This window comes from Ceratosolen solmsi, unplaced genomic scaffold (genome assembly GCF_000503995.2).
Source record: "Ceratosolen solmsi marchali unplaced genomic scaffold, CerSol_1.0 scaffold11, whole genome shotgun sequence".
NCBI lineage: Eukaryota > Metazoa > Arthropoda > Insecta > Hymenoptera > Agaonidae > Ceratosolen > Ceratosolen solmsi.
In genome coordinates this window covers 4,310,820-4,327,110 of record NW_011948416.1, presented here as the reverse complement: position 1 = coordinate 4,327,110, position 16,291 = coordinate 4,310,820, and the positions used below count along the sequence as shown (strand labels likewise).

The 16,291-nt window shown below is 38.7% G+C and overlaps 3 protein-coding genes across 3 annotated transcripts in view; 1 reads left to right on the top strand and 2 right to left on the bottom strand.

Moving 5' to 3' along the window:
* Nucleotides 1-6,533, top strand: part of retn (retained) — a 78,862-nt gene extending 72,329 nt beyond the window's left edge. Inside the window, exons 4-6 of the mRNA XM_011496076.1 lie at nucleotides 3,123-3,517; nucleotides 5,063-5,381; nucleotides 6,080-6,533. Coding sequence (XP_011494378.1) covers nucleotides 3,123-3,517; nucleotides 5,063-5,381; nucleotides 6,080-6,533 — 1,168 coding nt within the window. The remainder of the gene's footprint in view (nucleotides 1-3,122; nucleotides 3,518-5,062; nucleotides 5,382-6,079) is intronic.
* Nucleotides 6,534-12,474: 5,941 nt separating this feature from the next.
* On the bottom strand, nucleotides 12,475-14,377 carry Ada (adenosine deaminase-like protein). Its single transcript, XM_011495727.1, has 7 exons — nucleotides 14,297-14,377; nucleotides 14,096-14,214; nucleotides 13,671-13,859; nucleotides 13,353-13,587; nucleotides 12,921-13,056; nucleotides 12,745-12,845; nucleotides 12,475-12,663 (listed from the first exon to the last, which is right to left on the bottom strand). Exons 1-7 carry the CDS (start codon nucleotides 14,366-14,368, stop codon nucleotides 12,475-12,477), a joined length of 1,041 nt encoding a protein of 346 aa, XP_011494029.1. The 5' UTR covers nucleotides 14,369-14,377.
* Nucleotides 14,378-15,072: 695 nt separating this feature from the next.
* On the bottom strand, nucleotides 15,073-15,981 carry LOC105359461 (uncharacterized). The gene is made up of 2 exons (XM_011496075.1): nucleotides 15,750-15,981; nucleotides 15,073-15,434 (listed from the first exon to the last, which is right to left on the bottom strand). The coding sequence occupies exons 1-2, from the start codon at nucleotides 15,979-15,981 to the stop codon at nucleotides 15,157-15,159; spliced, it is 510 nt and encodes a 169-aa protein (XP_011494377.1). The 3' UTR covers nucleotides 15,073-15,156.
* Between the last annotated feature and the right edge of the window lie 310 nt (nucleotides 15,982-16,291).

Sequence of the window (16,291 nt, the reverse complement as noted above, 5' to 3'; positions counted from 1 at the left end):
CTTCCATCTCCGGTGTTCGACTTTGGTCGTCTGCATCGAAGTTATCATCGATCGATCGCATCTCCCATCGCAAATCGCTTCCAACGTTCTCGCGCAACGAAAGCTTTGCCTTGCCGTTGTATGGTAGGCGGCTCTTATTTTTTTTAACTACTGACTCGCGGCTTTCCTTGCGGCAGTGGACTTTCTCCACGGCAAAATTCGCCTCCCGAGAACGTACGTTAGCTGATTACGGCGATAATGCACGGCGTCGCTTGTGTTTTACCGACGTCAGAAAATATCGAGCAGTCGGTGCCAAGGCGGTGTTGTAGCCTCGATAGCAAAATCGTAAAAGGGCTGGCGAGGAAGCGCGCGAGTCCTCGGGCTACAGATTTATTCGCCTTCGCCGCTTCCTTCGACGCGAAGGCTCGAGCGGGAGCCGGCAATCTCCAGTGATAATTCCAGGTCGGCGCCGTCGTGAGACTCCTCGGCGCGTCCCGATCTCAAGCTTCGGCTCCCGTCCGAATTCACAATTCACGTCAGCTTGGCTTCCCTATCGGACTATCGGCCTCATTGTCCCGCACAAAAAAAAAAAAAAAAAAAAAAATGAAAAAAAAAATGAAAAAAATGAAAAAATAAAGAAATGGAAAAAACAAGAGTACGCTGCGAGGGACGAGGAGCGCATATCGCGAGTTCCGTGTACACGCGTGAGAGAGACCGACGCATATATACATAATGCCACAGGCCTATAATTCGCCAGTGCGTCGTTTCGCTTTTTACGATTGTCTGGCCTGGACTTGCTGACCAGTGGGGCGATACGCCACGCGCGGGGTGAGGAGTCGGGGTGGCGAAGGTGGCGATGGCGGTGGGGAGACGGGGGTCGAAATATCGAGAGGCGTCGTTGAGCCGACGGCGGAGAGCCTCGCGCCTTTGAAGGAGGAAGACGAGGAGGAGGAAGGAAAGACGCCGGGATTATTATACGAAAGTGTGTATCTTTTTATGTCCCTCGAAGCGAGTAGACCCTGCCCTGACTGGCGGGGGGGGGGGGGGAAGGAGGGGGGGGGGAGATGGGAGGGGGCGACGACTTTAATTAAGCCCTCGGCGTTGTTTGCCGCACTCCACATGTATGTCTCTCTGTCTGTCGGTCTGTCGATTTGTCTGTCTGTCTGTCTGTCTGTCTATTTGTCTGTCCGTATGTCTGCCTGTCCATCGTACGTCCGTCTGTGCGTGAAGGAAGTTTTTAAATGGAAAGGAATAGACGTTTGCTTTTCTTGCCGGCCCGTCGTGTCGAAATTTTTCCGCCCATATATTGTACGAGAGCGTTTGTCATTCGCGTTATGCCTTATGTTTACGCGCGCACTTCTATCCAAACGGAAATAGCTCGTGAAAAGAATTAGATGGAAAGCGGCGGTTAATATTATATTATTCGAAATGAGTTGGTTTAGTTTGCTCCAGTTCAAGTGACATTTGTTAATGTTGTGTATTATATTTAGTCGAGGGTAAAAAGATGAATTTGAAACTTTTTGAGGCTTTCCTATCCTCTAATATATATATATATATATATATATATATGTTGCTGTCATTATTATTTTTAATACAAAATAATAATCATTTTATTCGATAATTAAGGAATTTTTTACATTTTTAGCAAACTTAATATAAGAATGTAAATTTGTCGGGCTTTCATTGGGTTTTCATAATCTCATAATGTCAATTATATGGGAGATAGAGGAAAATATCGTTGCACTTGTATATCTTATTACTTTACCTAAAAATGACGATTTTAAGTCCGTGTATTTGTCGAGGTCGTACGGGAATCGCTAATTATTTATTGAATTGCGCGAGGTGGAGCGAGGAATAAACAAAATGTCAAAAGTCGACGTGTATTTGACGAAATTCAATCGACTTTGTTAATCGTTATCGTTGCATTAGTAGGCTGACAATTGAGTCGAACGAGGCTCCTCGTCCGCTTTCCCCTTCTCTTGCGTTTGTAACGAAGATCGAGGCGGAAATGGCAATAAAAGCAAAGAAATCAATGGCTCGTGTCAGCAATACTTCCACATTATAATTCCGTGTACAATAGTAATAGCGCTGCAGCTTGAAAATTTTGAAATGGCCAATTAATCGATCGGAAAATCCGTCCCAGTCGCCGCGCGCGGCATTCTTTGCTACTTAGAAACGACTCGCCACCCGGCAATTTCTCGAATGACCAAACCTCGAGATTACGCGGATGGTACTTACGAGCGCTGCTCGATCGTCCTACACATTACCCAATGTAAATTTCCATTTTATCAACAAGCACAATAATTTCTTTGTTTCTCTCTCTCTCTCTCTCTCTCTCTCTCTCTCTCTCATTCTCTATTTTTTTTTTTCACGGGACATCAACGCGGGGATCCTCTTCACCGTATCGGCGAGGCTTCGCTAATGCATTTAGTGCTGCCAAGTGCGCCACTACAAATAATCGTACCACTAAGCTGGTGATTCAATTGCAGGGTTTGGATTTATCGTGGAATGGGATAATGTGCAAGTAACGTATGGATTGTCGTATCCAGGAATGATTGTTGAGATTGTGTTTGGTAAGAGGAGGAGAACGCGCGTGGCTATCGATGAAAAATATTCGGTTAATATAATGATGATAGGCGGCAGCAATTCGGGCCGACATGGGCTCAAAGTTTTCAGAATTCAACGACACTGAAATCGGTGATCGAGACTATTTCTCTCATAGAGCCCCTCGATTCTCTCATAGAGCGCGTATAATAATCGCCCCCTCCCTCCTCATCCCCGTGCGACCGGTATTGCTAGCGGATAAACAGTTAGGTATTATTATTAGCTGTAGTGAATAGAGTTCGAAAGAGGACACGCGACTCGACGTTAAACGCGAATGTACGTAAGCGAGAGTAAGCAAACAAATATCGCTCGTATCGTCGCGCAATCTTAATCACGTCGGATTGTAAATAGGCCGAGCGGAAAGGTTGAAGCCGAGGCAAGTCCGTTGTATTTATTTTCAACTTCCGCGAGCGCTCGCGATTATTCGGAATGTGCCTGTGTCGAAGTTGGCTGGGCTGGCACGCGCGAGCCGGCACTCGTCCCTCTAACCTCGAGGTGCCAAAGTGCCGAAATTAACGCCGCATTGACGTCACTTGCAGATACATGAAGTACCTGTACCCGTACGAGTGCGAGAAGAAGCGGCTGTCAACGCCGGCGGAGCTCCAGGCGGCGATCGACGGCAATCGACGCGAGGGTCGGCGCAGCAACTACGGGGCTTACGGGCCCGGCGGCGGCGGTGGTGGTAGCGGGGGTCCCGTTGACGGCCTCGTCCACCAGCGCAGCCCTCACACGCCGAGCTCCCTGGCCTCGCTTCACGCCCAGATCTCGCCCCTGTCACTGGTGACGGCGGTGCAGCAGGCCGCGGCCGCCGGAGGCCAACATCAGGTCGGCCAGCAGAGCCTCGTCAACGGCAGCGCGGCGCACACACCGCTGCCCCACCATCCCCATCATCCGCAGCATCAGCAAGGTGCCCTGGGTCAGCCTCCCAATGCAGGTCAGTTGTTGCTCGGGTCGTTTTTTGTTCTATCATAATTCCGGTTCACTAGCGTTCGACCAAAGTCATCGACGTCCGGATCGTCGACCCGGGCGCGGCCCCCACCATTTCGATTAATCCTCTCTCTGCTCGGGGCATTCGTCGAGCGCGTCTGCTTCGTTCGAGGGACTCGATCAAGCCCGTTAAATCGATAAAAGTCCGAAGCAAGCCGATCGCGCCCGTACGAATCGTGAAATTCAAGACCTCGACGTAGGCATTGTTTAATGAGATTATTTCGGGTACGGAAGCCAACGACGGTTAGTACCATCCTCTATACGTCACATTACCTTTCAATTACATCACAATTCAACATCTGCCTATTCCCTTTATTTTCGTCTTCTCCGCCCGCAAGCATATTCTTTATAATCAATGCTCGTTTGCTTTATAATTGAGCGATTAAAAGCCGCGTATCAATGACGTCTACGTCTCTCGCATCTCTCTATTTATCATTAATCGATCGCGTATCTCTCACCGGGTAATAGCGAAACAATGGCCCACGATAATTCCTAGACGCAGGATGAATGAACGTCAGAGCTTTCGTGCCAATATGCAAATGAGAAATAGAGCCTACGAAGGATAAAGATCGATCGTGGGAAATACCTAGGCTTCCAGCTTATTTTAAGGTATTAGAGAGAAGGCCGTGGTATTTCAGACATTGACGCAAAATTATCGCCAAACTTCAGTGAGGTAAAGGGAGAGTGAAAAATACAACCAGAAGAGAAATGTGTGAACCGGAAAAGCCCGTGAAGAGAGAGAGAGAGAGAGAGAGAGAGAGAGACGAGAGACGAGAGAGCGGGCGCGCGAATGAAACGATGAAAGATCGGGTCAAGGGTTATGGAGAAGTGTAATTGATTGTGCGATCTTTGGGAGACAGCCGTTAACGTATAACTCGTTAACGAGCATTCCTTTTCCCTCCATTTCCCTCTCGTTCACGCGCACACACGCGCACTCTCTCTCTCTCTCTCTCTCTCTCTCTCTCTCTCTCTCTCTCGTTACAGAGTATAGATGAGTGGGTGAGCAAGCACCACCAGTCGAGAAGACTAGTCGACACTCGGCTCGAGCCAACCCTTTTTCTTCCTCGATGGATGCTCCCGCATACCATCTTCGCCACCTTCACCCTCAACCCCTTCGGATTATTTATCCTTTCAAGGCTGAATTTCGTCGTTATCAGGGCGCGAAATAAGTCAATTCTCACGCGTCTAGGCAGATTGCTCGACTTTCCCCGCACCTTCGTAAGAATCATTTTTATAAATACGGGGGAAGCATACGTGCTCCCAGCACCGTGGGACCCTTTCCAATTACCCGACCATACTTTAATGGTCGGTGGATCATGCGGGTCGGCATCATAAGCCGCCACTGCCCGACTTCTCGATCTAATCTGATCGCCAAGTGACAACATTAATCGACGACGGCTGCGACGAATGTGCCGACGAGTCGATGCTGCAGGCCATCGGAAACAATTAGATTAAAGCCTAATTAACAACATGCGACTGTGATGTGCAGCAGGTATAGCCCCGGACTTCGAGGTGCGCATGGCCGAGTACGTGAAACACTTGCAGCGCGAGATGGGAAGGCGCGCGGCGGGCTCGCCCCCGGGCATAATGGGCCACCGTCAGGGCAGCACGTCGCCGCCAGCGAGATCGCCGTCGCGCGAGGCTGCACTCTTCGAGATGTCCCGGCTCACACTCTGGAACATGTACAACAACAATCTGCATCCGGGTATCGGCTACCCCCAGGCGGTCTCGCCCCAGCCGAGCTCGCATTCTCCCCAGGCACAACCGGCCAGCCCCGAGCCACAGAAGGAGGCACTCGATCTGGGATTGAGGTGAGTTACCCGGAGCCGCGCGGACTTTTCAGCCCATTCGCGCCGATCACCGACGTCGCTTTTAAGGAGACACGCGTGCCTGGCTGACGCGAGATTGGTAGATCAGGACTGTCTCGCTCGTACGTAAAGCACGCGTATTACTCGTTCCTATTAAGGTCGTCGATAGTGAGCTTCAGCGCTCACTGGCCGAATGGAACTTTTAAGACAACGTTACGTAACGTAACAACAATATCCAATGTAAATTCTATTTTATTTTATTTTTTCTTTCACTATGTATCGTGAATGTGCCTAAATCAATAAGTCAATTGGCCAATCGCCTTTATCGCTGAACATTGCTTACTTTGGTTGTTATACAAAGGCACACCCTCGCGCGCGCGCACACGTGTGCTCAGGTATACATAGGGTCGTTGAAAGGAAATAAATGCTACAACTTATTTCTCCAATATGGTCGGTGGTCGGTGAAGTTAATTGTAGAGCGGCACGTCGCGAGCCGTTTTATGAATTTTGAGGGAACGAATGAAAAAACAAAAAAAAAACAAAAAAAACAAAAAAAAAATATCGGAGGTAGCTCGGCAAGGATGGGGAAGAGTTCGTACATTTGTCGTATTGCGACTTGACGCTCTCCGCCGACTGCTAATTCGATATTAGCATCTCGACGACCTCGGCGAGATCCTAATGACTATGGCGAATAATTGCAGATCCTCGCCAAGCTCTTCGTCACCCGCTCGACAAAGTCCCCCATCGTCCGGTGGCAGTATCGCCATTAAGCGCGAGGTCGAGCACGGCGTGACCGCCGGCTCGGCGTCCAACAAGAGGCTATGCATGGACGAGGACGGCCACGGGGACAACAACGTTCCCGCCCTCCCCGGCGCACACATCAAGATCTCTAATCGAGGTACGTTCACGGATCTTTCGAGAAAATCGTGGAAGGAGGAGAAGGTGGAGGAGGCAAGCCAGGAGCTAATCGCCCTCGTCCTTTGTCCCATTGGTGTTCTAGGTGACGGCCGCGACAACTCGCTGGTGGTGAGCATGGAGCTGAACGGCGTGATGTACCAGGGCGTGCTGTTTGCCCAGACAGACGGCAGGGCCAGCCTCGCAGCCTCGACAAACAACAACGAGACGAAGGCCTCGTCGCGCAACGTCGTCTCGTGAACGCCCGGCCAGTAGGTTAGCGGCGGGGCGGCGAGGAGGGGACCGCACCGTCCACTTCAAGCGGCGTCGGCGTGATCCGGCGTTGTCCGGTAAATGGACGCATTGACGATGCCGCCGTTACCGGACCCGCGCATTCTACATACATAAACAACGGTCTAATTCATTAGTAACAGGCGGTAGTAACAGGCGGTACCCTGGCGACGTCCTCGACTTTAATTAATGTGCACGACCGGGACGCGCCCCGACATATGTACCCCCCGATGCACATGCGTGTGATGCTGTACGTTTGGCACCCGCATTATATTCTTTCGATTCTCCCCCCCCCCCATCGCCATCCCCATCCCCACTCTCCCCTCCCTATTTCGTCGTCTCCTTCTCCTTCTTAGTTCTCCATGTTCTTCAGGAGCCCTTATATACATATAAATTTTCTTGGCGATACGTTTGTTGCGCGTATGCGAGAGGTAAAGGCGCGCGATTATTAAACGATTAGTTAATTAATTGGTGGTTCAGCCAATTAATTATCACTTTCATCACTATTGATTATTAATTAATCATTATTAATTAATTAATTATGATTAATTAATTATGATTAATTAATTATGATTAATTAATTGATTATTAATTGATTTTTATTAATTATTATTATTAATTATTATTATTATTATTATTATTATTATTATTATTATTATTATCATCATTATAGTGTGAATAATCAACGTATGCATTATGATTCCTGTGTGCAATGGAAGACAAGAAAGAGCCAGGTTCTCAGCCCATCCTTTTTTTTAAGTTTTTCTCCCTCCTTCGCTCCCTCCCACCCTCCGCCACGGCCCCTATTAATTATTCACCCTTATCTTTCTCATTTTTTAAGTCGAGTTGCCCGATCCGCTCTCTCTATCTCTCTTTATTATTATTGTAAGAATACGTTTTTTGCGCGTCTTGCTCGATAACAACGTCTCCGTTGATTAGCAAAATCCTCCCCTTTGCCGACGAAAACATCATGATTATGTGTGCGCGCGCGCCCGCAATCTCTACTACTTTACACGTCTGCTCGCGATCAATGAGCACGTGTGTATAAATGCACATACACATGCCGATCGACGCAGCGTTGATTTATCATTAGCGAATTATGTACCCACGGACGGAACTAGGAATTCGAAGGGATTCCTTGGGATGATTTTTTTTTTACTTTACCAAGACGCGATCCGCGCAATAAAAGTTCTAAACTTTGTAACACTGTCACAAATAATAAGTTTCTTTTTTTAAATCGTCGATATTTTATGAAATACGCAATATGTACTTTCTAACTTAAAAATGAGTAAAGCATTTTATCTGTGCGTAGCTGTAAAATGAAAAGAATTCTCAACGCTAGATAAACATATTAGATGTTTCTTTTTAATATATTGGACATAATGATTAAGTAGCTTTAACAAATACTTTTAATTTCCATAATATTTAGTTGCTATTATGAAACTTCGGGGATATATACTTTAATAATACTGGCAATACAGAAATCTGACACGAAAAATGAACAAAGTGATGTGGTGATTTATGTTTTATCAAATGAATTTTTTTTATTTTATTGCTGTTATAAATGTATAAGCGATGGGGAGAGATCGTAAGTTGGAGGAAGTTTATAGGGATAAACTTACCATTAATTATTCAAGAAAATGAGATGAGAGCGTTTAAATCGCGGAGACGTTCCTATGCGCGCGAGCGAGCCTCACCTGGTCGGGGATTATCACATAGTATTAGTCGTATCATCACAGTCAGAGTGAACGTCGTTATTCTGTTTTTTTTTATTTTTATTTTTTTTTATTTTTATTTTTTATTTCATATGTACACGGCCGTATACACATGCACGCGCGCGCACGCACGCGCACACACACACACACACACACACACACACACACAAACAAACAAACAAACAAACAAACAAACAAACAAATAAAAAGTAATCATTTAATTCGCCTAATCAAAACGTCTTTATTTATTTATTGTCTCGGAGTCTTAGTTTTTGTTTTTCTTTTCTTTTCTTTGTGTTGTCATTTTTCCTTGTGAGAATCACTTTAAACGTCGCCAATTAACAATAATTCTATAATGATATAATTATAATGTAGAACATTTCCTCGTGTAAAATAAATTTAGAGAGCGTCAATACAATTCACTTCTTATCCCGCCTCTACAGATTTTATAAGCATTTTATTAATATTTGTACGTGTACATTCGTTTTACATTTTATGACCAAACTATTAATTAATTTCTTTTGCAAGCGTCGTTTATACGACCTCCGTATATCGACAATGTGATTTTATAATATTAATGTATAACCGTTTATTTGAAAATTCCGTTTTTAATTAAGTATATATGACAGCTGTATTATCAGTTAACAGCAGTAACGAAGATCTTCCCTTGTGTTTCTCTTCACGATATTACAACTTTATGTTTATTTCAATGTCTCGAGTTGCTTTTCAATAAATTGTCAATACGAATAGCCGCCAGACAAAAAAAAGAAATCACTTTGTCGGTATCCTACATCGTTCAAGCGAATAAGCAATTCCCTCGTTTCTCTTAATTCTTTTGCTCTTTTTTCTTATAAGTTTGTACATATTGTCATACGAGGATTAATTAACAAATAGAAATAAACGATCTGATAAGAATATGTATGGTCCAGGCGTGCACGCGTGCTTGCCCGTTTAGGTGTATGCGTAATTACGATGAACGAAATAGGCGATTTGATGAATTCGGTTATTTTATATTGAGCAAAATATTGATTATCGAGATTTTTATTCTTACACGCTCGCTTCATTTTGAAAGTTAAATTTTCTTTTTAACATGGACAAGTTTCGTGAATTGTTAATGTTCTGTTGCTTCATCTTCTGTTTTTTTTTTTTTTTTTAAGAATCATATACTACGAGCAAGCGATTTTAAGAACCTGCGGCTCGATAATTCCCCTTCTTTCCTTCTTTTATTCTTTCTCCTGCTGCTTCCCCACATCCTACCCAACCACCCTCACACTCCCCAAGCCCCTGTTATTATTCTATATAGAAAGTTTTGCGAAATCTCTAAAGCTGTGTACTTAATACTACGAGAATAATGCTGATCAAACGATAATAATGTAAAGTTGAATTTTAATCATATCAGTATGTGAAAGACAGACAAAATGATTTTTACACACGATTTTAAACTTTCTTTTGTTGACTAGTGACTCAGTGCAATTTATTTATTATTTAAATTTTATGGCTTTAACTTAATAATTATGGTTTTAAATCCTTATGTGTCGATATAATTTTTCTTCTTTTTTTTTTTTTTTTAATTCCTCACAAACTACGATAACTTGAACAAAATGTCCTTCTTTAATTTAAAAAATAATAATTTATCTTTTTATAACATCGAAATCATTAATTTTAGAGACAACGATTGTTTTATTTACTTTTATAAATACATCGATAAATATTTTGATTGGAATAAAAAATTAAATTTTTATATGTCCCACATTTAATGTGACCAGACGCAATCCGATTTTCTTTTCTCTTTTTTTTTTTTTTTTTTTTTTTTTTTTTTTTTTTTTTAGGATTGAATCATAATTATTTACAGCGAATTTAAGCAATTAATGCTATCTGATTAAAATTCACGTGCATCAAGCTAATTTTTCATTAGAAGAAAATAAAAAATGAAATTGTTAAATTTTACAAAAACGAAATGTGTTATACTTTGATAATGTTGTAAACGAATTCGTAAATAGATCATTAATTATAATTCAATCGCATACCACGAAAATATTGTCGAATAATTAATTAGTATGCAAGAGAAAAAATGTAGAAAGAAGAGTAAATAATGATTTAAAAAAAAAAAAAAAAAAAAAAAAAAAAAAAAAAAAAAAAACTACTACTACTACTACATGTGAGAGATATAAACGAAAGAATAGAAATGCGAAAGGAATCTAATTACATTCGTAAACAATATGTACACAATTATTAGAACGGCAAAATATAACTAAATGGTTAGAGTGCAAGTGGTGACATTTTTTAGTCATAATCGTTATTGTATCTCACATATAGAAGAAAATTAAGGTATTAGAGGTATATAATGAGACAAATACTGGTTATGCGAATGTACGAATTAAAAAATGGTGTTTTAAGCTTCTTCCTTTTTTTTTTTTCATTTGTACGGGAAAAAAAGAATGAAAGATACAGATCTTTCGAGGGCGAAAACACTAAAAGGAAAGGTAAATTTTTATTGTTCATAGTTCGAAGATTAGCCAAAAAAGACTGTTATATAAGACAAATATTACTCTAGAAATTAATTCTTACTACGATTTAACTATTAAAGATATTATCATGTCATTTATAATAAGAGATCATTTTGCCTACACTGAACTATTAGCGATAGTTGATGAAAAGCTACCACCACAGCAATTTTTTTTTTTTTTTTATGTTGACGCGCGAGATTGCGGGAGGCCTTTCTAATCAAAACTACGTTTTTAATAAGAAAGAAAGTTAACTCAAGAAGATTTGATGGAAATAAAAAAAGATTTATATTGACATTATCTATTGATTTTAAAGACATTGGAAGGAGTATAAATAATTCTGCTGTTGTCTTGAAAATGAAAATAAAAGCTAATTGTATATTTTTTATTTTGTGAAAATTTTAATACGCTATTTCCATCAAATTCTTTGATCTAATGAAAAGTCATGTGCCCACCTAATTTACCGATCACCAATAATCTTTTACAGATTAAACATACAGCGTATATATTAAACACGGGCGAGACTTTAAACGAAAAGGAGGTCCAGATTATGTGAAGAAGATTCTTGCACCCCAAGTATTATAAAGCGAGAGAAAGAGATAAAGAAGAGGTGCATTAGGTGGTTCCTTATTAAGCGATTTATTTCTTTTCTTCTTCTCTCGAAGGCTCATTGTGACACGCAATATATTAATATACGTATACGTATATGTATATATGTATATGTATATGCATATGTATATGTATATATTTCTTTGTTTTTTTTTTTTTTTTTTTTTTTTTTTAATCTGTCACGCTCGATTGTGATTCGGCAAAAAGCTCGTGAGGCATTCGTTAACTGTTAGAGCCATCCTGTGCGCGAGTGCCAGCCGGCTATTACTTAGGACATATTATAAATATAAATATAAATATACATATATAAATACATAAATACATATGTGTGTGAGTGTGCGTGCGCGCGTGTTTATATGTATGCGTGTGTGTATGTATATATATATATATATATATATATATATATGTATATATATATATATATGTATATATGTATATGTATATGTATACGTATGTACACACGTATATGTATATAGGCACATATGCATACGCAGGCATATATGAATATGTATATGTGTGTGTGTGTATATATATATATATATATATATATATATATATATATATATATATAAATAAATAAATAAATAAATAAATATATAATTATTATTTTTTAACTAAGTAACAATTGCACCATAAATTTACAACGTATAATATTGTAATGATGAATGTGTATATACATGATATCGATCGACGAGAAAAAAAAAAAAAAAGATAAAACATAGAACACCGATGAATTTAATTATATCGTAGACTCTCCTCAACATAGCAGCTTAATATTTCTCTGTAAATCTATGTAAACGTGCCCCACGATCATAAATAAAAATGAACATACTTTTATGTCTTTTATCCTGTCATTTCTACATCACCTTATTATATTATAATATAGTTTTTTGCAATTTATTTCAATGGTATTCGAGCATTCCACCTCCTACCACCACCACCACCACCACCACCTCGCCCCGCCCCGCCCCCGCCACCCGCAAAATAAATCAAGATATAGTTTAAAATAAATAAAATAAAACAAGGTATTGTTTAAAATCATTATTTTAATTATAAAAGTAATTGATTTAGCGAATTATTCACTTAAATCCAAACATTTTTGAAATTATCAATTATTTCAATCATCTTATTTTTCTCAATGTCACTTGCAAAAGCATAATTAACGGTGGATTTCATTAAATTGACAAGATGACTTTTATTTAAATTAAAATGCTCGACAGCCAGCGTGAATTCCTTTGACAAAGTTGTGTCAAAAACGCCCTTATCGTCAGTCTGGAAAAAGTTACAGTTTAGATGGACAGTAGTTGGCAGTGAAACATATATATGGATTAATGAATGCTCTTGCACACTCACACATATGCAAACGGGATGCTTCGATTCATACAAATATTTAAAATGATGAGAGCTATAATTTGCAACAGTTTTACACTTAACATTTGACGTCAAACATATTTCTGTAAAAAAGACGTTTAGGATTGAATAATTTAAAAATTTTTATTTTAAATATAATCGTACGGTGCTGTATTTACCAACTGGGATCTTAGAATCTAATAAGGTTTGGTATAGCCTTTCCGATCCGTTTGAATGTTGATGAATACAAGTGCCGTGGCCCAATCTTTCAGGTTTAAATTTCAAAATATTCATACATTCCACTTCGTTCGCAACCTATAATAGACATAAATATATTAATAGCTTCAAACTATGCTTAAAATGATATTACAATATTAAGTAACAAGGTCCTGCTAATTATTTTTATTAAGGATTATGTTAATTACACATGGCCGTTTCAAAATCATCTAATGACCAATAATTGGTAAGAAAAATAATTGAAAGTCAAGTGATAAAATAACTTGAAAGTTTCTCGAGCCAAGATTAATTATAAAATAGAAGAAATTTTCGAAGCTTAATGATTGATTGTCTCGTTAGTTAAGATTTTATTTCTGTGTAAAAATACAATGTACCTCGGCACAGTGCGCAGCAATCTTCAAGCCAGCTTTTCTAGCCTGATAAAGTAATTCTATAAAAGCTTCTCCTTTCGTTGGATCTCCGGACAAGTCAATGCCAACTATATTTTTGTACTCTTTGCACATATCAATAGCTAAGTGAATATTTTCTTTTGCTGCCTTGTAGCCCTGTTTTCGATTGATCGATATCAATAATTTCACAATAATATCTATTTTTTCCGTTTGACATGTCCTGAAATTAAGAACAGTGGCATTTTTATTTCTTTATCGTTTAATGATTTATAATGACTAGTTTGAGTTATCGTATACGCGTACTCTATGGCTTTCAAAATAGCTAGTACGTATTCTGTTTTTGTCATTCCATTTTCTGCGCGAGGTGTGCTTCTTAATTCCAAATAAATGACATTGTCCTCGTAAAATTCCTTGATTGTATTATACGTTGCAATAAAGACAGCCTCTGGTGTTGTAGTTACAGAATAAACAATGTTAAAAACTTCGAAGACTCTAAAAACATTAGCAATTCAATTAAATTCACCTAAAGCAAATGAGTCGTACGCTTGAAATATTAATTTATAGTTTGCATCATTGGTATTGTTATTATTGCTATATACTTTAGTTTCTTATAACTTGGTCATTTTAAAGCGACAACTACTCGGACAAAATGTTTAAAAAATTTGTACAAACTCGCTCGTTACGATACAAACTATAAATTTGGTAGTTCTATACAAATAATAATTTACTCTTTTAACGATGCAAAATTAAAAGCCTCGCACGTATCAGTCTTTTCTGGGTATTTCATTTTATACAAATCATCCAATGTCTTTTTGCTTAATGCTCCATTCAAATGCGCATGCAACTCCTTAAAATAATAGTCGTATCAATTGATTAATTAAAGGTAAAAAGTTGAAATTATAACATCATTAAATGTTTGTTAAACTTACAATCTTTGGTAATATTTGACAAAATTGTTGAAGGCATTTACTATTTTCTATATCACTATTATTTTCAAACATCTTAATTATGTAATTATAATTTTGTATAATTCCAAATATGTATTTTTCATTTATTTTGAAAAATATTCATTAATCCTATTCGATTTTTACAAGTGCGTTGACGCTCAAGTTAATTTTCTTTTCTTTCGTTTGTTCAAATTTCTTCAAGATGTCCACATAAACATCGCGCATGCTTGCAAATACTCCTGTGATAATAACAATTTTTATTCTCTAAAGTTTTTTAAAGTACACGTAACTCTTCAAAGAAAATTCATGAATATTAATATAAGGTATTGGGTTTGAACGAGGTTTTCAAATATATAAATACATTTTGGAAATATGTTAAAGGAGTAGGGCATAAGGATTAAGGTTACACAGTTTAATAATATATGAAAACTTTGTAAGATATGTGGATTAATAGAAATAAAACGCCTGTGTCCTATATAACGTTTATAATTTATTCAAGTAGAATTTAAATTGCTATTAGACTATCTTCCAACGTCATTAACATGTATCATGCGGAAGTTTAAATCCAACAAGACTCGCAGTTTCTTTTATACTTCGTTCGCCTTTACCACTATAAATACTATTAATTTCCTGATATTTTCTAACAGAATTTAAGTAGCACGCATAATTTTGAGCTAAATTTTGCAGATCTTCTTTATCCTTACAATAAACTTCGGAAGTCTCTTTATGAGCTCGACTTTGTTCTAGAATGTACTGCATGGTTATATTATTTTTTAGTTGACTTTGCGACGACGTCTTGCGTATTTCACTTGCTAATAAACGCAATAAGGAGAGATTGCTTTTCATTTTTCTTCTTGAAAATTATAAGGACTGTCGATAAATTCAGGATCGTTGTCACCGCACAGTAAGGATGTCGTTTTGTCCCAGAAATCTACAGGAATCTTACCCAATTTGTCTTTTAAAAATATATGTAAAGAAGTTCCATTAAATATATTTGTATATTCAAAATTATTCCTTAATACAATTTCAGTAACGTACGGTTTTAGCTTGTATATATAATACGCAGTCTGCTTAAGTAAAGTATTTGTCGTGTGGCATTCCAGTTCTGACCAACTGTTACCTAATAAAATACAATTACGTATTAAAGGGCTCCAGTTAGCATATAAAAAGTTATTCGTTAGTTGTTTTGAACAATGTGGCATAAATACAAGCGTAGTGCAATTATTTAAAACTCTTTTCCCCCCCTCGTTTTTTTCAATAACTTGCAAACTCAATCGTTTTAAGCTCACAATTTCATTTTTAAAAAAAAGTGGATCGTAAATATACGTATTAGCAGAATAAACAGTTTTCAGAACTAATAATGCAGCTAATTGATATTTCGAAGAATTGTTTTGGGAGAAATTTCCAAGGCCGTAACAAATAATATCATCAATACCAGTCGAATTCAAAGTTATCAAAATCTTTTTCACTTCGTTAATTAACGTTTGATGAAACTGCGATTCTTTAAATTTCAACAAAGCACTGTTTATTTTATCAAGAATTTCATCGACAGAGTCACATTCAACAATTACTGGCTTACTATTGACATGTAATTGAGCTTTCGTACGTTGCCGGCGTGAATTATATTTAACTAATTGAAAAGCATCGTCATTGCGCTCATTAACCATTACTTAATAATCAAATTATCGTATCTTACACAACTACTACGCGTTTAACGAAATTAAACAAAATAAACTACAAATTATATATACGTATGCGTACGCACGCACGCACACGCGCAGGCACACACAGCCGCGCACAGGCGCAAAAACACACAAACACACACGCACGCGCAAACACACACGCACACAAATATATATATATATATATATATATATATATACCTGTTCTACATGGTAAAATGTTGCCGCAAAATTACTTTGGTAAATTGTTTGGGATTATTGTTATTACTTAAATGCTCTCGATCACCATGTATCT